Source organism: Trichoderma ghanense (assembly GCF_004382785.1).
Source record: "Trichoderma ghanense strain CCMA-1212 chromosome Unknown scaffold_5, whole genome shotgun sequence".
NCBI lineage: Eukaryota > Fungi > Ascomycota > Sordariomycetes > Hypocreales > Hypocreaceae > Trichoderma > Trichoderma ghanense.
Window position 1 is genome coordinate 421,487 of NW_027395668.1, and position 21,358 is coordinate 442,844.

At 54.1% G+C, this 21,358-nt stretch overlaps 6 protein-coding genes across 6 annotated transcripts; 5 read left to right on the forward strand and 1 right to left on the reverse strand.

Moving 5' to 3' along the window:
• Window positions 1-290: 290 nt before the first annotated feature.
• Window positions 291-1,517, forward strand: CCMA1212_005073 (putative sugar phosphate/phosphate translocator; the record flags this gene model as incomplete). The annotated part of the gene is made up of 3 exons (XM_073702353.1): window positions 291-506; window positions 600-998; window positions 1,056-1,517. The coding sequence occupies 3 exons, from the start codon at window positions 291-293 to the stop codon at window positions 1,515-1,517; spliced, it is 1,077 nt and encodes a 358-aa protein (XP_073559073.1).
• A 1,412-nt stretch (window positions 1,518-2,929) lies between these two features.
• Window positions 2,930-5,034, reverse strand: CCMA1212_005074 (Sporulation protein RMD8; the record flags this gene model as incomplete). Its single annotated transcript, XM_073702354.1, has 3 exons — window positions 2,930-3,492; window positions 3,550-4,921; window positions 5,002-5,034. 3 exons carry the CDS (start codon window positions 5,032-5,034, stop codon window positions 2,930-2,932), a joined length of 1,968 nt encoding a protein of 655 aa, XP_073559070.1.
• A 1,740-nt stretch (window positions 5,035-6,774) lies between these two features.
• CCMA1212_005075 (Ras GTPase-activating-like protein) lies at window positions 6,775-11,928 on the forward strand (the record flags this gene model as incomplete). The annotated part of the gene is made up of 2 exons (XM_073702355.1): window positions 6,775-11,471; window positions 11,538-11,928. 2 exons carry the CDS (start codon window positions 6,775-6,777, stop codon window positions 11,926-11,928), a joined length of 5,088 nt encoding a protein of 1,695 aa, XP_073559071.1.
• Window positions 11,929-14,573: 2,645 nt separating this feature from the next.
• Window positions 14,574-16,350, forward strand: CCMA1212_005076 (Choline-sulfatase; the record flags this gene model as incomplete). Its single annotated transcript, XM_073702356.1, has 2 exons — window positions 14,574-16,142; window positions 16,239-16,350. The coding sequence occupies exons 1-2, from the start codon at window positions 14,608-14,610 to the stop codon at window positions 16,348-16,350; spliced, it is 1,647 nt and encodes a 548-aa protein (XP_073559068.1). The 5' UTR covers window positions 14,574-14,607.
• A 639-nt stretch (window positions 16,351-16,989) lies between these two features.
• On the forward strand, window positions 16,990-17,829 carry CCMA1212_005077 (uncharacterized protein; the record flags this gene model as incomplete). Its single annotated transcript, XM_073702357.1, has 2 exons — window positions 16,990-17,120; window positions 17,184-17,829. The coding sequence occupies 2 exons, from the start codon at window positions 16,990-16,992 to the stop codon at window positions 17,827-17,829; spliced, it is 777 nt and encodes a 258-aa protein (XP_073559069.1).
• Window positions 17,830-18,784: 955 nt separating this feature from the next.
• On the forward strand, window positions 18,785-20,432 carry CCMA1212_005078 (uncharacterized protein; the record flags this gene model as incomplete). The annotated part of the gene is made up of 3 exons (XM_073702358.1): window positions 18,785-18,875; window positions 18,939-18,974; window positions 19,291-20,432. 3 exons carry the CDS (start codon window positions 18,785-18,787, stop codon window positions 20,430-20,432), a joined length of 1,269 nt encoding a protein of 422 aa, XP_073559066.1.
• Between the last annotated feature and the right edge of the window lie 926 nt (window positions 20,433-21,358).

Here is a 21,358-nt window from a genome sequence, read left to right on the forward strand (position 1 = left end):
CGATTGCGACGTCGGTTTTTTTTTCTTGCTTCCGCACACCTCTGCCCTACGAATTGGACCCTACGTGACCTAATCCAAACGCGATACCTTCGTATATCATATTGTTGCTCTCCCGCTCCGTCGCCCTTCCCGAATCCGGTCGGCAATCTACTACCTACCGAGCGAATCTCTTCCCCCCGTCTCAGTACTCCGAATTATGCTAGCAGGGCTGCCCTAAGGTGCTCGAGCGCTATTATACGTAACCTCCTACCTGGCATACCGGACTGCATCGACATATCACCTCGCCCGTCATGTCTAGAAACTCGCAAGACGTCGCCCTCCTGTCTCCCGAGGAGCGGGATCTCAAGTCTGACGATCTCGAGGCTGGAAAGAGCCATGGCGACTCCAAGGACCAAAACCTCGACCATGAATACTCAATACCCAGCGCCGTCAAGTTCACCTGGCTGGGAACTTACTTCTTCTTCTCTCTCATCCTGACGCTCTACAACAAGCTGGTTCTCGGCAAGGTATGTCCATGGTTACCGCAGCCGCCGTTTCTCGCTCGAATCGATGCGGTCGTCTGCTCCCTCGATTGACTGCTAATGCTGATTCGCAAAAAGTTTCACTTCCCATGGCTTCTGACGTTCCTCCACACCCTGTTCGCCAGTCTGGGCACATATGCCATGCTGCAGATGGGCTACTTCAAGCTGTCACGCCTCGGCCGTCGCGAAAACCTCGCCCTCGTCGCATTCAGCGCCCTGTTCACTGCCAACATTGCCGTCTCGAACCTGTCTCTCGCCATGGTCTCCGTTCCTTTCTACCAGACGATGCGCATGCTGTGCCCCATCTTCACCATCCTCATCTTCCGTGTGTGGTATGGCCGCACGTACAGCACCATGACGTATCTGTCTCTCATTCCATTGATCATTGGTGCGACGATGACCACCGCCGGTGAGATGAGCTTCTCAGATGCCGGCTTCCTCTTGACCATTCTGGGCGTCATCCTCGCCGCTCTCAAGGTACGTTTGCATTTGATATCAATATCCCACTCCAAAGGCTAACCAAATGTGCTCCAGACTGTCGTCACCAACCGATTCATGACCGGATCACTGGCCCTCCCGCCCGTCGAGTTCCTCATGCGCATGTCCCCCCTCGCTGCGCTTCAGGCTCTGGCTTGCGCCACGGCCACCGGCGAAGTGGCTGCCTTCCGCGAACAAGTCAGGACCGGCGGCTTCAACCCTGTCTCCTCCTCTCTATCTCTGGCCGGTAACGGCTTCCTGGCCCTGCTGCTCAACATCTCGTCCTTCAACACCAACAAGCTGGCCGGTGCCCTGACCATGACTGTCTGCGGCAACCTCAAGCAGTGCTTGACTGTCATGCTTGGTATTTTCTTGTTCAACGTCACGGTTGATTTCCTCAACGGCGCCGGCATGGCCGTCACCATGGTGGGTGCTGCCATCTACAGCAAGGCCGAGTTGGACAACAAGAACCGAAAGAAGAAGCAGGAGGCGGCCTTCAAGCCCACCGAGCAGAGGTAGCGACCATTTTGGAGCAAAGACGTTAAACATTTTGATATATCCCCCCTTTTTTCCCTTTAATTGATGATATACTACGAAGATGGATATTTGAGAAAAGGGCAGGACAAGGGACTGGTTGGACCGAGACACTTGGATCCAGCTCGGCCTTGCCCGCCACACAGAGATGCTTCTGACGCCTGGATGGGCCCGCTGTTTTAATATACACTTTTTGACTACTGCCCGCTATCGGCTACTGGCAGCTGCAGGAAGACATTCTTGGGGTGTTGCGAGAAGTTGTCAACAGATCTGACGCGAATCGGCGTTCGGGAAGTGTGAAACTGGCAACGCAACCGAAAAGACTTTGTGTATCAGCGGGTGTGTTGTGCGACAGAGGGAACATAACTCTGCGTTTAGGATAGCTTGAGCGGCATGGCCTTAGTTTTCTTCATGGTTTACTATTGTGTCTTTTTCTTGCGCCTTCTTTCCTCTGACAGCATCATCTCTGGCTTTTTATTTTCTTTTATGCGATATACAATATGAAATAGATGAGATCCGGAAGAAAGAAATTTTGCCACGTTTTCTAAAAGTTGCAAATTACACTTGAATTGCTAGCGAGTCGAGCTATTGACGGGATCCATTACTGCTAGCTTCGATAGTTTGCAGCTCGTTTATCGATCACCGGGGGAAAAAGAAGAAAAAAAAAACACCTTTTGTGGAAACACAGGGGAAAAGGGGACAAGAGACGACGACCTGTGTAGGAGGGGGGTGCTTGCGTAAGTCTGGTGCCGAGAGGGTCGGGGGAGTCGGAACCACGGAGATTATCTGGCGCGATGCGATGGGGATTAGTATAGTAGTACTAATACTGTACATTCAGAAGGGGGAAGATCTGTCTGAAGTTGAAGTTGGTAGAGGCTATCAAGGTACCTTATGCTGTATGACAACAACATTTTCATCAAGACAATTGCTTTTTATTTACCGTAGATGTTACCTACCTACCTAGGTAGTGTAAGTTGTTGATAATGCGGTGCGTCTGTATACAGACTTGAGGTAATACACCCTGTATGGTTTGAGGATCCATCTGCTGCGTTGCGTTGCGTGGGAGATTCGTTGCTCAAGTTGGCATCATCATCATGTATTAATAGAAAAAAAAGATATTGAGTGATTATTAGAGCTGTAAAACGCCGAGTCCGTCGTAACCAGACGCCATTGAAAATGAGATGTCCGTCGCTGTGCACCCGTTTTTGTGTTGCATTGTACAAAGAGCAAACGCCAAAAGACGAAAAAGTCAAACAAATTCAAACAGCGCAGCGATAGCCCGAAATAGATAGACGACCCATTCCGTTTCTCAACCAGAGACTCTGCGCCCGAATTCGAGAGACGTGGAGATATGTGTTCGCAAGTTCCCGCAGCGTGTAAATCTTCATGGAGCAAGATCAATCCACGTCTTCCATCTGACCGTCATAACGCGATCCCGAATTACGTCCCTGCCTTAGATGCCATATGCCGCGCCGGACGTCCTCAACCGAAGCGCTCTCCTCCAAGCCCAGTGCGCGGGCGAGCATCTCGAGATCGCTCGAGGCCAGGGCAGCGTGCCGCATTGACCCGCTCGCGGGTTGTGACAGCGGCGTCTCGAGCACGACTTCGGGCACTTTGCTGCTCCAGGCCACGTCGCTTCCAGAGCAGCTGGTGCCATTGTTCCCGCCCTCGTCGTTCTGCTTGTTCTTCTGCAGCATGCCAAAGCGGAGGCCCACCTCCGTGACCGTGACGAGGATGCTGAGGACGATGAGCGCAATGATGATCCATGTTATGTAGCTCATCTTGGCATCAGCGTCCGAGTCGGAGAGGATTTCGGCGAGGTCCAGGAATACGCGGCAGCGCTCGTTGAGGACTTTGATGCGGAGGTCAATCTCGAGGTACTCGCGGATCGCTTCGTATAACGGATGCAGCGTAGGCTCAGAGTCCCAGAAGAAGTTGGGCACGTCGAGGATATTCGATGCTATTGTGGCAAGTCAGCCTGGATCCTTGTGAACATCCGGAACGGGGGCAGACATACATAGATTGATGTCCACGCGATTCTTGAACAGTCGGCCCATAATCTTGACAATCTCGGTTCGTGTCATGCCCAGCTCCCCCGTCAAGGCCAGCGTTTTGGGGACATGCTGCGCATCCAGCATCGTCTCGCTCATCCTCTCCTCGAAAAAGCACAGCTTGGTGCTCTGCGCAATTGCGTGGCTAATGGTCAGCTTGATCATGTGGTCGGAACGCGGCAGCAGCGTGATCATGTCGTTGAATATCCGTGGGCGCTGCACATCGGGGCTGTATTCGAAGTGAAACTCTTCCGTCTCGTAGTCGCCCTGGTCCAAGGGCCCGGAGAGCAAACTGACGCCGTCTTCGGCATCGGCGAATGTAAAGTCTGCAAGGATATCCTTCTCTTGGTGCTCCGTAAAGTTCCAAAAGACAACAACTCCGTACGAAAAGACGAACATCTCCGCAAAGTTCTTTGCATCTGGCGCAAGACGGTTCATATGGGATGAGATGCCGTCATCGGCGGCAGGGAAGGAGTCCCTTGGCGACAAAAGGCCGTCTTCTGGCAGCGCAGAAGGATTCGCAAAGGCAGACGGCCTTCTTTCGCCCTCTCCAGAGTCCTCGTTGCCCGAACTGAAGGAGTTATGGTCAAAGTAGCCCTCGTGGTGATCTCGCTGTTCGCTGCGTTCGATTTCCAGATCCAGCACGGTCTTCCCCGTCCCAGGAGTTTTCAGTATCGGCCGACTACGTACTCTGTAGCCCTCGATCCCGTTCATCAGCGGCAGAGCATAGATGGCGTAGAGGCAATCGTCGTAGAGCTTGGTCTTGACCTCGTGCTTCTTCCTCAGAAACTCCGCCGCCTCCTTCGTCTTGAATGCCTGCGCGGTGCAGTACGCAGTCAATCGGCTGACTTTGTCCGTCCGCTGGACCTTGGGCAGCCGTTCCGCATACGTCTTGCCGCGGATACCGCCCCTTTTTCGAAGCACATCCAGCTCCTCGTCCCTCAGCGGCCGGCCCGCTTCGTCCTGCAAGTGCAGGTTGGTCACTACCTCGCCCTCGAGCTCCTCATCTACATCTTCGTTTTCGGCCACCGGAAGAAGAACGAGCTTTTCGCTGATCTTGGTGGTTCGCGAAGGCATCGGTTTGCCGGTGCGGGATGGAACATTTGGCAGGCCGCCAGCTGATACCCTCCGAGCGCCTGGAGGAACCCCGCCGGAAGTATGCGGCCTTTGTGCTGGAGCAGGCGGACCGCGAGGCTGGCCCGATGGGATCTGGGAGTCGTGCTGGAGGATGTTGTCGACCGTCATGAATCGCATCGGCGTCCGTCCAGGGGCGCCGGATGACGTGCCAGGGCGCCGTGGTGCCCGTCGCTGGTCGGCCCTCTCTCTCGCGTCCGTGACCTAGTTCAGCCATTATCAGTCGATCACGGTCCTTTTTGCATCAATTGAGCGCCTCCCGGGCTCCGAGCTGTCCAACGTACCAGGACGGAAGGTCGCTGTTGTTTCGCCGACATGGTGAGCACAGGCGTGGCTCCCGCGGATAGAAAGGGACAGCGGCACGGCTATTCTACTCGGAGTCAGACGTGAGCATCTAGTTCGGGAAGTTGCGAGAGATGTCGCGGAGTTGGCAACGATGCCGATGGAGATGCAAAAGCTGGTTGAAGTTTGAGGACGAGAAACTCTCCAGCTGGAGCTGCTAACGGCGACAAGGTAGTGACCTCATTGAGCCCCACCGCTGCGCATTTTCTCCTTGTGCGCAAAGAACAGGAGCAGTCAATAGGCTACCCTGGAGCTGGCAAGAATTTTCACATATTCACTGCTTTTTGCGATGCCAAACATCTACATACGTGCAAGTAATGAGAAACAGCTGCTTCTAATCTATTCTTGCTTGGAACGCCAGTAGCAGAGCTGTGTATCACCTTTTTTTTTTTTTCCTTCACGACCACCAGCAGCTAACATGAGCCTAAACGCAGAGTGGATGAGCGCCTTTCGTCCACTTTACTCGATGCCTTGCCTGGTACACCTGGTCGGTGTCGCGCTGACCAATGGGCACATGAAACACACCGTAACTCTTGTGGGATGGATATGCCGCTAGTGGCCGTAGTTTCATTTGCTGCACTTTTTTTACCCACAGGAGCTGAATGACGTCGTGAAAACTGCAACGCGTAGAGATCTCGAACTACTATTAGGATTTGCTCTCGAGATGGGAATTGAAGCTCTACATAAGAATCTTTTTCGAGGCCTACTTCTATTTCATTGAGCACCTGAGTAAGGATTCTTTTTTTTTTTTTTTTTTTTTTCCTCCCACGTATTCTTCGGTACTCAGCGAATCACCTGCCTGCTTTCAACCCTGCCCCAAATTTCAGGAGCATAACCGAGGAACTCGTCTTTTCTCCACCCCTTTCCAGCATCATGGCTAAACGCTTGGACTTAGCTGCCTTTCCATGGCCACAGCTGATGCCGACTCAGCTCCATAGTTTTAGATTGATTTCCCTCGTGTGATGGCCCTGCAGAAGCGTGTAATGCACGCAAGCATGGCTTACAGCGGCCCCGAGAGCACCACTCAGAGGGCGGAAAACTGGAGCCATCCGGCACCTGCAGCCAATCACCGCTCCGTAAAGGGCTCGTTGCTAGGCGGTTGTCCCGGCTGTTTGTTTACGCTCGCTGCCCAACTGGCAAATGCAGCACATGGGAGCTTCTGCAGGCCGCGAGACCCCGCGCTGTGGTTGATCCCCTGCCCTGCCTTGCCCTGTTCTGCCCTGCTCTGGTCTGCTGTGCTCTGCTGTGCCGGGCGCTTCCAGCAGCTGCAGTCACTGGAATCCGGGCTGGCAAGGAAAAAGAAACGAAAAACATTGGTCCATCTGTGACGGCATTCGCGCTGCATCTCTCGGGCGGCATCTGCGCGCGGTTTGGTTTGGGCTGCACACGCTCTCGCTCTCTCACCAGCGTCCATCTCCTTTTGTTGTTGTTGTCGTTCGCTCTCTGCTCGAACTTCGCACTACTTCTCCTCTACCTTTGTTGACAACGGACCTCCCCACGCGCATGTCTTAGAGGCTGATTCATTCTCTCTCGCCTCCCGCCGGCACTTTGCATTCCTTCCTTTCTCGATCCGCCATCGTCGTAGGAAGGATGTCTTGATAGCGCCGCACAAGAGTTTCCTATTATACCCCCCAACCAGATCACCAGCATCGACGCAGATACAGTGCGCCTGCACCAAACCTCAGCCCGGACAGGGCGAGACAGCCTCCAGCACCATGTCGTCGTCCCATCGGAACAGCCCTCGACGGCAGTCCCACGCCGTCGACCTGACTGCCGCCAGCGCCAGCATCAATCGCAACCCGTCAACGACATCGTCAGCCTCCTCGGGATACTCGTACACCTCTGACCACAGCATCAACAGCCAGTCGACGTCTGCAACTAGCGTTTACGGATCCACGGGCCACAAGCGCGGCCAGAGCGATGTCATCGCCCGAGCCCGATTCTTCGAGACTGGCGAGGCGAGCAGCTCCAGCTCTGGCAAGGGCCCTGACAACATCTACGGCTCAATCCGACAGTCGCTCCGCCCATTGCCGCGAACGCCGACGGCTTCCTCCATCGAGGCTCCAGCGACGCCACCGCATGCATCCAGGCCGCGCGAGAGGGGCCAGAGCATCGATATTGGCCGACTGTCACTGTCCCAGAACGATGGCGCTGCCTCGCCGACCACGACTCCGCGGCCTCTGCCGCCGCGCCCAACGTCCATGTTCATGTCCCGGGGCGAGCCTGCGATCCCTGAAGAAGCGGTCGTGCCGTCCTCACGCCATGCCCACTCCCACAGCGCTCATATAGCTCGCCCCGATCTTGAGCGGCTGGGCAGATCGTCCACCAGCCAGCTTCGGACTCTTTCTCAGCTTGCCAAATCCGAGGAGGCAGAAGACTTCAGCATCATCTCTCCCGCGCAGGAAGTGGCTGGCCTCCGAGGCCGGCGAAAGTTGCAGCGCACCGACAAGACAGCTGGCGGTCGCGGCCCGAGGACCAACTACGGCTGGGAGGGACGCAACTGGATGGACAAGCAGCGCAGGTTCCTCCAGGCGTATGAATATCTCTGCCACATTGGTGAGGCCAAGGAGTGGATCGAAGATGTCATCCAGCAGACGCTGCCGCCCATCGTTGAGCTGGAAGAGGCATTGCGCGACGGCGTGACGCTGGCAGAGGTGGTCGAGTCGCTGAATCCGGATAGACGGTATCGAATATTCAGAAATCCAAAGCTGCAATTTCGGCATTCTGACAACATTGCCATCTTCTTTCGATATCTGGACGAAGTTGAGCTACCCGACCTGTTCCGCTTTGAGCTTATCGACCTCTACGAAAAGAAGAACATCCCCAAGGTCATCTACTGCATCCACGCCCTGAGTTGGCTTCTATTTCGCAAGGGTATCGTTGATTTCCGCATCGGCAACCTCATCGGCCAGCTGGAATTCGAACACCATGAACTGGAGGCGATGCAGAAGGGACTGGACATGCTGGGCGTCAACATGCCCAGCTTTGGCAACATGGGGGCTGACTTTGGCGTTCCGGAGCCCGAGCCGGAACCCGAGCCTGAAGAGACTGAGGAAGAGAGGATCGACCGCGAACTGGCAGAAAACGAGGCTATGATTATCGACTTCCAGGCCCAGCTTCGTGGCGCGCTGCTCCGGTTGAAGCTTGGCGAAATGATGCAAGGGTTTTGGGATGAGGAAGCGTGGTTGATTGACTTGCAGGCAAGAATACGGGGCAACTTTGCCCGCCAGATTGCAGACTACCGAATGCAAATGAGAAAATCGACCATCCTCGTCCAGAGCCTTGTCCGCGGATTCCTTGTTCGGAGAGGCCTCAAGAAGAGCGACCAGGACAGGAAAGCTGCCGAGCCTGCCATCTTAGCCTTCCAGAGTATGCTTCGCGCCCAAAAGGTTCGCAACGAGATGCAGGGCCTCAAGAATGTCATGGCTCGTTGTGAAGGCCCAATCAGGGCAATTCAAGCCATGTCCAAGGGCTTCCTGCTGCGCAAAGCACAAACTATTCAGCAGCAGGAGACAAAGCAAGCAACGCATGAAGTGCAGCAACTTCAGGCTCTCGCCAGAGGAATGCTGATGCGCAACAAAGTCAGCAAGGAATTGCACCAACTCGACAAGACAACCGACAAGGTGGAGAATCTCCAGGCCCTCGCCAGAGGAATGTTGCTGCGGTATCAAGTCAGCAAAGAGTTGCGCCAGCTCGAGGAACATGCGCCAATGGTTGCCAGCCTCCAAGCCGCCGTCAGGGCTACGTTGTTGCGAGCGAAGATTGAGAAGCAACAGCAGGATCTCCATTCCTTCACCGACACATGGACCTCCCTTCAGAGTGCGATTCGCGGCCGCGCCGCTCGAAAGGAGCAGGAGGTTCTCAAGGCCGAACTGGCCGAGCACGTGCCCATGATTGGACAGCTCCAAGCTGCAATGCGCGCCGCTGCCGTCAGGAGAGAGATATCAACTCGTCTCGATGGCCTAAAGGAGAACGAACCTGCGATCATCGAACTCCAAGCACTCATTAGGGCCATGTTTGAGAGGCGCAGAGTGGCGGCGATCCTGGACGAGCTTGATGGTGAAGAACCCGCAGTCGTCGACCTGCAAGCCCAGATCCGAGGCTTCTTGTACCGGCGGTATCACTCCGCCCTGTGCGACGAGCTGGCGTCCCACGATGCGGCGACTGCCGAGTTCCAAGCCATCCTCAAGGCCATGATGGAGCGCGCGAGAATCGACGACCTGCTTACCGAGCTCCTCGAGGAAGAAGACTCCATCGTCATTTTCCAAGCGGCGGCCAAGGCTTACATGATAAGGCTTCGATTCGAAGAGAAGAAGCGGTTCTACGAGGAGAATATGAAAAAGGTAATCAAGATCCAGAGCTTCGTACGTGCCAAGGTGCAGGGCGAGGCATACAAGAGCCTTACCACGGGCAAAAACCCGCCCGTCAGCGCCGTCAAGAACTTTGTGCACCTGCTCAACGACAGCGACTTTGACTTCAACGAGGAAGTCGAGTTTGAGCGGATGCGGAAGACGGTGGTCCAGCACGTGCGGCAAAACGAGATGCTTGAGCAGTACATTGATCAGCTGGATATCAAGATTGCTCTCCTCGTCAAGAACAAGATTACGCTTGATGAAGTCGTGAGGCATCAGCACACTTTTGGCGGGACGTCGATGGGTCTATTGGCCAACTCTACGATGGCATCGACCAATCAGTTTGACCTCAAGGCACTCAACAAGAGCTCCAGGAAGAAGTTGGAGTCTTACCAGCAGCTCTTCTTCGCACTTCAGACACAGCCGCACTATCTCGCCCGCCTGTTCAAGCACATCCGCGTGCAGGCGACCGCTGAAAAGGAGAGCAGGCGCATCGAGCTTCTTATGATGAGCCTCTTTGGCTATGCCCAGAAGCGGCGGGAGGAATACTACCTGTTGAAGCTCATTGCTCGCTCAATACGGGAAGAAGTCGAGAGCACCACGAGCGCCCTGGAGTATTCCAGGGGCCACTACTTTTGGGCCAAGCTACTTGCCAACTATACGCGATCTCCACGGGATCGCAAGTATCTCCGATCTCTCCTGGGACCCTTGATCCGCGACAACATCATTGAAGACCCGGCGCTTGATTTGGAGAGTGACCCGATGCAGATCTACAGATCCGCCATCAACAATGAGGAGTTGCGGACAGGACGACCGGACCACCGACCTCTGGACGTGCCTCGCGAGGTTGCCATCCGCGATCCCGAGACGCGACGCCTCTTCATCGACCACTTGCGTGACCTGCGAGAGATTTGCGATCAGTTGTTCCTGGCTTTGGAGGAGCAGGTGCATAGAATGCCCTACGGCCTGCGATTTGTCTGCAGCGAGATGTTCCAGGCACTGCGCCAGCACTTTACTCGCGAGCCCCAAGAGAACCTCATGCAGATGGTGTCCCACTGGCTGTGGAAGTTTTACCTCCAGCCAGCCGTCACCATGCCCGAGAACATGGGCGTCATTGACAAGTCGCTCAGCCCTCTCCAGAAGCGAAACCTCGGCGAGGTCGCCAAGGTGGTCGGCCAGATTGCGCTGGGCCGGCCGTTTGGCGGCGAAAACATCTACCTGCAACCCCTGAATGCCTTCATCGGCGAGTCCATCGAGCGCCTGCAGCAGATCACCAGCGACCTCATCACCGTGCCGGATGCCGAGAGGACGTTTGACATTGACGAGTTCAACGATCTGTATGCGAAAAACAAGCCCACCTTGTACGTCAAGATGTCGGATGTGTTTGCCATTCACAACCTCGTGGCAGCCGAGCTCATGGTCATGGCTCCCACCAGGGACGACGTCCTCCGAGAAATCATGCAGGATCTGGGTAGCGCCAAGAGCAACGAGAATGAAATGAGTGCAGCAGGAGCGGCGGATATCCAAATGTTCCTGACTCCCAGGCTGCACGACCTTGAGGATCCCGAGGCAGACATCAAGGCTCTGTTCATGGAGACGAAGCGGTGCGTTTTGTACATCATCAGAGTGCAGACGGGGGCCAGCCTTTTGGAGATCCTCGTCAAGCCAATCACCCCCGAGGATGAGGACAAGTGGGAGGCGCTTCTCCGGGAGGAATTCGCGGCAGGCAGCAACTCACGAGGGGCGTATTCAGACGCTAAGATGGCTGACATCACCTCCATGTCCTACTACGACCTCAAGCGAACGGCTCTGGAGAACATCATGCAGCTGGAGCAGATGGGGAGAATCACCAAGCAGAACCAGTACCAAGACGTGCTCAACGCCATTGCCAGCGATATCCGGACCCAGAGCCGTAGGCGCGTCCAGAGACAGCGAGAGCTGGACGGCGTGCGTCTGACGCTTGCCAACTTGAACGAGAAGGCCAAGTACCTTGAGCAGCAACGCAAGAGCTACGACGACTACATTGAGCAGGCCATGAAGACTCTCCAGAACAAGAAGGGGTAAGCTTGTTTCTTCCTACAAGAGATGTTGAGGAATAAGGCAGTGGTAGCTAACAGTTGTGATAGGCGAAAACGTTTCCTGATGCCCTTCACCAAGCAGTATAACCATCAACGAGAGCTTGAACGCAGCGGCCGGGTGCCCAAGTTTGGAAGCTACAAGTATAGTGTGCGCGCACTGTCAGAAAAGGGCGTTTTGGTGTCGTGGACCGGAACGGCTGAGCGCGAATGGGACAAGATTGACTTGACAATCTCGTGCGACCAGGTTGGCGTGTTTACCATTGAGGGCACGCGAAGCCACATTCAGATTCCCGGAGCGACAGCCCAAGTGCCGATTGAGGACATGCTTCAGGCCCAGTTTGAAGCGCACCAGTTCATGACGCTGTTTGAGGGCAATCTCAAGCTCAACGTGAACCTGCTGCTGCATCTCATTTACAGGAAGTTTTACCGGACGCAGTGATTGGGACGGCAACCTGAAGTTGGTGAGAGCGAGTGAGCGGACAGGGGCAGTTGACGTCGCGGATGATGCAAATTTTTTTTCAAGGAACATGGAGCGAGGCGAACTGACCATGCACGGTGTTTGACGGAGTTTGGCATTCTTTTCATTCTCTAAGGGGGTTGGCTGGGCGGACTTGGATTTGCAGACTTTCGAAGGAACTTACTATGCATGACTGAATATGCGCACGCAGTTGATGGACATGGAGGAACTCATGACACTCGTGGCGTGGAGGAAGGTGGTGACTTGAGGGGAGGTGGTGAGCGATGTACAGAGGGGAGGGAAAAAGGGGTTGGCAGAGTCCAGATTGTGAAAATCGGCGGGTGGGCTGACAAGGGCGAGGGTATCATAATTGTCGTCATCGTCATTGTCGTTCGGTTACATATGGTAGATTTCTTCTGCTGCAGGATACTTTGGCTGCATTTGCCTCTTTGTTTCTGATGGTGGCGGTTCATAAGAATAGGGATGGAGATGGTGGGATGAGTTCGGGGTTTGAATATAAGAGACGAGTAATTACATCCTGTACTTAGGTACTATTGATGGTATATGCATGTTGATACCTTATCTTGTGCAACATAGTAACAGGCAAGTGATGTAAGGTGAAATAGATGGCGTGCGAGTTGACTTTGGAGGTTGATACTGGTTTTGGCTGTGTTGAGTGTAATATCGTGAGCTGACAAGTGGCAGACGCTGGCCTCGGAGGTTTTAACCATAAGATTCGGATATATAACAATGGAAATAGTGACTACTAATCGTTGCAGATCTATCCATCCACCGTTATATCGTTGAACCAGTAGACTCGAACCATCACGCAGAGAGGCGGTCTAAGAAGCATAAAGGATGTAGGTCCATCGTCATTAGCTGACTGTCATATACCTACCGGACGACGCCTCTCAGCAGTCATCCTGTTGATCGACAAGACGGAAAGTGATGACTATCATTTCATGCTTAGCACTTGGACCCTGTAAGGGTTATATTTCGATAAACGCCTTCGATGAGGCGTCTTTGTTTCTCGATGGAAAGGTTTGTGGAGGAATAATAGGGGGGATGGGCAGGCAAAGCAAGGGATCCAATGTCTTTTGTCAGCTGAGCGTGATCGCCACCGCTTTGTGATCTACCTTGCCTCCTTTGCCCAAGCAGCAGCAGCATCATGTATTACGATTCTGATTTCCCCCCACATGCAGCAAAGCAGATGGCCTATACAGTTTTCCATACAGTGCTGCTTTGTTGGTTCTATGGAGATTTGTTTTTTTGTGTGGTATGGAATCTGGTGGTAACGCAGCTTCGCACGCCTCCGGAGGGTCTGGATCACGCAATCGGGGGAAGAATTTGTGTGAGCTCTCACGTAGCGATAGAAATAATGGGAAGAAAAAAGCCCGTGGGGAAGCTTGGGGGGAGCGAAGATGGCCGATGCCGGATCGGGTAGTTTCGAAGGGGACCCCTAGATTAGTAGCTAAAACTTGAGCTACTAACTAGAAAAATAGTAGATGGAGGAAGGGATTGGAAGGTCTTGCTGGCGCTTGCGCAGGGGGGGAGGAAAATATGGGTTAAGCTTGGATGCGCATGTGATCAGACGGATTCGGCGCGGTGAGAGGGAGCAGCATGATGAGAGATTGAAGGGCTTACGATATGATGCTTGTGTTTGGGGGGTGTCTCGGGTCGTCGGTTATCGTGTGTGGCTACACGGATTCTTGCTCTGAAGAGGGATAGATAATCTTGATGATGATGATGGCGATGATGGGAGAGGTCTAACACACGATGTGCTTCGTTTGACGCACTTATTTTGTCTTGTCAGAGAACCATAAAAGCCAATTTCCCGCCCACAAAGTGTAATACGGAAGAGGAAATTCCCCAGAGATGGGCGGAATTGGAAAGTCTGTTGCCTGTATGTTTTGCTTAGTACTGTATGTAGTAGCGGCTATTCAGATCCCGTCCCCCGTATCTGACACCGACTAGAAGCACACAAACGAGATCAAGAGCCAATCAACCAAATTTATGCACCAAAGTGAAGGAGACCGCCATACAGTGTCGACGGCGAAGAACGACACAGAAAGAACGCACGTACGTGTAACGATGCCCGCAAAAGAGCGAGAAAAGAAAAAGAATGAGCTAATGTAGGTGCTAATACTCGTACTACGCATCGCATATACGCTGCTCCTTCTTGCGTGCTCGCGTGATGAGCAGCTCGGAAGTCGGGGGGTTTTTGTTTTTCGAGGCCCATTTCTCCACATGGAATTGGTTGGGGGTGATGGGCTGAGATTATAAGAATGGCTGGATTGGGCGTCCGAACGCACGCACCGGGTTTTGGTCTTGGACGGGACAGAACCTCTTTTTCTCTTGTCTTTTTAGGCCTCAGCTTCTTTTCTCATAATCATTACGTGGCGTGTCTGAGTTTAAGGATTCCTCTTCTCATAATACCTGGTGAGCTTTGACTGTTAATAAGAGACAAGAGGCAGCACACCTGCAAGACACTATACCTACCTAGTTCACGATCGTGTCCTGCTCAGTCTCTTCCCTCACCCAAGTCTCGGGTCATTGAGGAAACACGACTAAGTTCGGATACAAGTCATACATACCATCTCACCTCCCGAGAACATCTTGGATTAAAGATACTTTCAAATTGTCAAATCGGCAGCATCCGCCATGGCTCCGGACCTCAACACGCTCCCTCGCTCAGAGGCCCCCTCCTCCGCCTTCAACCCGGAGCAGAAGCCAAACATCCTCTACATCATGGCCGACCAGCTGGCGGCGCCCCAGCTCAAAATGTACAACCCCGACTCGCAGATCAAGACGCCCAACCTGGACCGTCTGGCCGCCTCGTCCGTGCAGTTCGACTCGGCCTACTGCCCTTCACCGCTCTGCGCGCCCTCGAGGATGAGCATGATCTCCGGCCTCCTGCCCATGAAGATTGGCTCCTACGACAACGCCTCCCAGATCAACTCCGAGGTCCCGACCTATGCCCACTACCTGCGCTCCAAGGGCTACCACACCGCTCTGGCGGGCAAGATGCACTTTGTGGGCGACCAGCTGCACGGCTACGAGCAGCGTCTCACCAGCGACATCTATCCCGGTGACTTTGGCTGGGTCGTGAACTGGGATGAGCCCGACACCCGTCTGGAGTGGTACCACAACGCCAGCTCCATCCTCCAGGCCGGCCCCTGTGGGCGAAGCAACCAGCTGGATTACGACGAGGAGGTCATGTACAGGAGCACTCAGTATCTCTGGGACCACGTCCGCGAGGGACCGGACAAGCGCCCCTTTGCGTTGACGGTTTCCCTCACCCACCCGCATGACCCGTATACCATCACCAAGAAGTACTGGAACCTGTACGAGGACGTGGACATTGAACTGCCCAAGGTCCGCATCGCCAAGGAGAAGCAGGATTCCCACAGCAAGCGGCTGCTGAAGGTGTGCGACCTGTGGGATCTCGACTTCACGGACGAGCAGATCAAGAGGGCCAAGAGGGCGTACTACGGCTCCGTGAGCTATGTCGACGACTGCATCGGCAAGCTCCTCGAGACGCTGGAAGACGCCGGGCTGATGGACAACACCATTGTCATCTTCAGCGGCGACCACGGCGACATGCTGGGCGAGCGTGGCCTCTGGTACAAGATGAGCTACTTTGAGTCCTCAGTGCGAGTCCCCATGCTGGTTCACTACCCCAAGTGGTTTGCGCCTCGCCGCGTCAAGCAGAACGTTTCGACGCTGGATCTGCTGCCCACAATCTGCGATCTTATCGGCACCAAGCCCGCGCCCTATCTGCCCATGGATGGCGTGAGCATGATGCCGCACCTGCTGGGCAGAGAGGGAGGCGACACGGTATTCGCCGAGTACACTGGAGAGGGCACCGTCCGGCCGATGATGATGATTCGAAGAGGAGCGTGGAAGTACATTACCTGCCCGGCCGACGAGCCGCAGCTGTTCAACCTCGAGAAGGACCCCCTGGAGCTGGATAACCTGGCACGATTCGCCAAGATTGAGCCTCAGACGGAGCACGAGAGGGAGGCCAAGGCTGTGTTTGAGGGCTTTGAGGCTGAGGCCAAGGCTAAATGGGACTTTGATGCCATTACAGAAAAGGTGCTGCAGTCGCAGCGGAGCAGGCGCTTGGTGTGGGATGCGTTGAGCAAGGGGACGTTTACCAGCTGGGATCACAACCCGGTGGATGATGGCAGGCTAAAGTGAGTTTCTTCTCCCCCTATTTCCCTGTTTCCCTATTTTCTCTCTCCTGTATCATGGCAATGAAGGGCGTATTTGCTAATGCTTGTGGGTTTTAGGTATATCCGGTCAAACATTCCGCTGGACGACCTGGAGAGGCGTGCGAGATATCCTTTTGTCGATTCGCAGGGGTACGAAATCTCCAAGACGATCAATGCGACCCGAGGGTAGGTCGCTAAGCATTGATTTTTTTTTTCTTTCTCCTCTTTTTACAGCAATGAAGGGTTTTCAGTCACGGAGCATAGCGGCATTTGATTCTCTTGAGACGCGTGGTTTGGTGTAGCAGTTTAGTTTTGGGCACATGTACTTTTATATCCACAGAATAGAATGATCAAAGAAAAGTATTATAATAATCTCTAATGCGTCATAGAAAGTAAATTTATAATTCCAGCATCTACCTTAAATTTACTTACATACTACTTCCCTGCCTGTCATTATCAAAGCTGATGCATGTTCATATCATGGAAGCTTTCCATGAAGAGCAGCGGTGCCGAATAAATGGACAGTTGATTGCCCCACTTCACGCTTCATCGGCAGGAACAACCACCAGCCACGGAAAGAAGCATTCGCTAGCGCCTGCCCCGCGACCCGGAGCAGCGTGTCGGCGACTTTACCTTGAGCTAAAGTTCCTTGATCAGATTCGTTCAAGCAACTTCAACCTCGACTTCACTTCTTTCTTCCAAGCAAGGCCAGAGCTGCTCTTCTCCCCCGTCACCTATACGATCTTAACTACAAACCTGCATCTCCTCCGACGTTCAATCACAAAGAAGCATTTACTGGGAACCAGCTGCAACAGCGGCGAGCACCACCATGGCGGCGCTGGGCTTGGACGACGACGAGCTCAAGTCGGTTGAGCAGACGCTGGCTCGCCTGGCGCAGCTCTCGAGCAGCATACAGAGCCTCAAGATGGACATTCTCAAGAGCAACCCGCTGCCTCATCCGTATGCTTCGCCCCCTAGCTGTGCAAGTTCCGAGCCATCCTAACGCGCTTAACCCTCCTGCAGCTCCTCGTTACAAGCCTCGGCCCAGATCCTCCAGCGCAACCTCCAGACGGTGTTGGACAACCTGAGCGAAAACTCGGAGCTCTTTTCGCGGATCGCCGTTCACCCATCGACGAATTATCCCGGACGGACACAAGAGAACGTTCTGACGCAGCTCCTGCGCAAGAAGCTGGAGCCAGACGTGGAGGAGCTTGTGGCACAAGGTCGCGAGACGGCACGCCTCGTCACGCCCGAGGGCATTGCTGAGCTGCAGAACATATGGGACGAATTGAGGGCATGGACACAAGCGAGGATTGCCACATATGTCAAAGAGGAGGCCGAAGACGTCTACACAAAAGAGGAGAGGGAGATGGGCATCGACAAGGTGCGCACAGGCCTGAGGAAGGGTCTGGACGAAGAAAGCGACGACGAAGATGAGGATGACGAGGACGAAGATGGCGACGACGAGAACGAAGATTTGGATGAGGCCAATGATGGCGACCCGGCAAAATCGACGCTGGTGGGCAGGGGTCCGGAGCCAGAGACGCTGCTGTGGTTTGCGGCAAGGGGGGATTTCGAGCTTCCGCGGAATATCGAGTACGAAAACAAGTACGGAGTCAAAAGGGGCTTTGATGGAGTCAACATACCACCGGGTTCTGGATCGTCCTAGGATGACGAACTTGATGATTTCCTCAGCGGATTCTCATAGAACGTCGCGTGGTCGAACAATTCCGAACCTTCTGTCGTCGAGATAGGAGGTTGTAGAGCGCCTCGTGGATCTCGGCGGAAACGGCAACGACGAGAACCTCCGAGTACATTTGTCAGCGTCCATCATTCCTCTACATCTTCCCCCTTTTCCTTCTTTTCGATTATGCCTGTCCGAGGCGACCCCTTTTACAGCTACCACAAGGGTCACGAGAACTCCTGTGGCCGTGATCGCGACGCCCGAGAACACCACGTTCTGAACTAACGACATACCCCTGAACTATTTCGGCTTTGTAGGGATTCGCAGGAGCTCTCAGGATGAAGCTACGAGGTACAACGAACCTATGAAACGCTGGCAAAGAGAGCCACACTATGAACACGTGTGAAGCATCTGTCCGGCGAATCAGATTAGAGCCAAGGGTTATCTCAAATGACGTTGCAGGGCCCCAAATCGTGGTCGACCGAAAGAGATAAGCAAGCAGCTGGCTGGTGAGGCAAACAGCCGGGGTCGAGAAACCATGAGCACACGGGGATGAGCAATATGCATACGTGTTCAGCGCTAAAATCTCTCGCATCTCTGATCCAATTGGATCTATGTATGCTCGTGTTTTCGCCAGCGATCCCCTGTGGGTATTTTGACGTCTTATTTCCTTCACCCGACAGACCGGTGGGAAGTCCATCAGTTCGCGGTTACGGGATATGGACATGATGCATCAACATTCAAATGAGTGTCTAGGATCGGAAATGGCCTCGGATGCAACGCTGGCATCAAAAGGTTCACATGCCTCGGATATGTAATCGTGACGTTTCCCCGCAAAAGCACGCTCGCTCTTTATAGGCTCCCCTCATCCCAGATCCGACCGGATGGCAAACCGATCGTCTAGTGCTCTCCTCACTCCTCATTTTCTGCACCTTTGACCATGAGCTCCTTACTCAGAGCGGCGGCGGAGGCCGACCTGTTTAACGTTTCCAAGCCGGTCACTTCGCACATCGCTGCAGACCGGCCTAGCAGTAAGCCGCCACTCTTCCAACTAGTGAGACGATATAAGACGAGCCAGCTGACCACTCCTCTAGTGCTCACAATGCTGCCGTGTTGCATATCTCATATCGGTATGTGCTTTTTCGTGTTTCCCCTTCCCTCGCTGCCTTCCTTCCGCGATATCCACGGGGTGAGAAGAGGCTTTGAGTGAGCCCGAGGCCCTTCGTCGTTGCCGAAGGGGGGAACGAAGGATGAGAAGTAAAAAGACTCCCGAGAAGGTTCTAAGAAAGTGTCAAGATATAAAGTCAAAAAAGAATGAGGAGAAAATACTTAAACCTCAGCTACATACTCTTCCCTCTTTTCTACTGTCATTCTCTTCAAGTTTATTGCACGAAATACTTTTGAACATGGATATCAACGTACAGGATACTCACGCGATTCATCTAGTCATGGCAGGGGCTGAGTATGAATACTGCCCGTTCATGTTCTGGTACCCACCTGCTGTATGCTACTACAAGCAATTTGGCCCTGGAGTTGACGAAGACGAGGAAAATGAGGGCGCGGCGACAGACGGGAGAGACATCAAGCCGTTTGGCGACATTGAAGAAAAGGACTCGAATGCCATGACTCAACCACAAAACTCGCGGCTGCTGTCTCTCCCGGTAGAGGTACGGCTGAGGATCTACTATTGGGCTTACAGGATGAGTCCAATCCAGCCCAAGGAACTGGCAGCGGGGTACCCCATCCCGATGCTGTGCCGCTACGTGCTGCATCCCCTTGATCCTGAACTTGAGAAGAGGATCGAAGAGGAAATTGAGGCCGAAGAGGCCATCATCGAGCTCGCAAAGCCAGACGACAGCGGCCCGGTCATGGAGGGCTCTGAGGGCAGTGACCCCAGCCAGGGGAAGTGGGAGAAGATGAAGGCGGAGCAGGAGAGGAAGAAGCTGGTCAAGGAGCGGACAAAGGAGCGGATGCGGGAGCTCAACAGAAACACTCCCGGCCTGCTCAGCTCAGAGCGACCGCTGGCGGGCATTCCCACAAACCTGCTCCGCACCTGTCGGCAGATTTACTTTGAGGCCCGCGAGGTGCCGTTTGCCAACAACGAGTTTGTCTTTCTGAATTGGTTCTCGTCGGGCCTCAACGCGGCGTCAGCCGTGACCAAGTCGCAGCGGCCGTGGCAGCGCCTCGCGATGCGGTACGCGAGGCTGGAGATTATGGCCGAGGATCTGGCACGCAAGGCGGCGCTGAGCAAGTGGGCGGACCTGTGCAGCCCGGGACGCGCGGCGTCGTGGACCCGCGGGCTCCGGGGCCTTCGGGTGAAGATTGTGGGCCAGATCGGCCGGAGGAGCACCGACGATCTAAAGGACGACGACGAGTTCGTCGACGGGCTGGAGGAGGCTGGCGGCGCCAGGCGGTGGGTGGAGGGCGGGCGACTGGCGGAGATGGAGAACCTGGAGAGGCTGGAGATTGAGATTATCAAGAACTCGTGGAGCACGGAGGACAAGATTGCGTGGTGCGCGGCTGTGCAGGACGCCTTGAGGGAGAAGGGGTCCAAGGCGGTTGTTGCGGCCATGGGCAGGATCCTGTGAGCTTTCACTTTATGCAACATTGTTCTTCACGGGTGCTGGGCGTTGGGTTCTGCGCTGTGCATTCTTGGCTTCGGGTCTTTACATCCTTTTTACATCCTTCATACAGATGTAGTATGGTTTGAGTTGCAGGGGTAGCGGAATTTATTGCTCTATATACAATGCAATGATTAATGTTTATGTGAAGACGTGCTCGTGCTCGAGCTCGGCTTCGGGAGACTAGTGAAGCTTGCAAATGTCGGCCTCGGCAACGGATCCGTACGGCCAGCTTGACAGGATGCTTTTAGCTGACGGCTTGAACCCGTTGATCCACAGAAGGTGTGCTCCATAGAATGACCGGTGAAATCTGGGTAGCTCGTATCGGACATTGGGTCTTGGTCCGGACCGCCGAGGGTGCTGAGCGGGACTCGGTTCGGTGAGTTGACACATGACATTACATCTTGAATATGAACAAGGCAATTCGTGTATTTGTTGCTTGCGACGAAATGTAGATAGTAGCTTGGAGCGGCAAGACGAGCGGACCGGTTATCGGAGTGATGATGATGAGGAGCTTTCTAATGCTGTTTCATTGCTTGGAAAGGGATCACGTCTTGCGAAATTGGCCGAATAAATCGTTCTAGTTGGGGGATTGGGCTTCTTGCGGTGTATAATTGATACCCGTGGACCATTGCTTGCCGTGTGTAGCCGCTTACCACGCTGTATGTGAAAGGTAGCCCAGTAGCAGGGCTCGAGAAGTTGGTTTTGATAGATACGTGTGTTGTAGAGCTGCAGATGGACGACTTATTACTGATCAACATATATGGCAATATTGATGATAGACAACGACCAATTATCGTTTAATATTTATAACAGGAGATTGTGGGTATGGGAAACGGCAAGCCAGGACGAGAGCCGCTCCATTTTAGTCTTGGTGGAGGTGCTTCATGGGT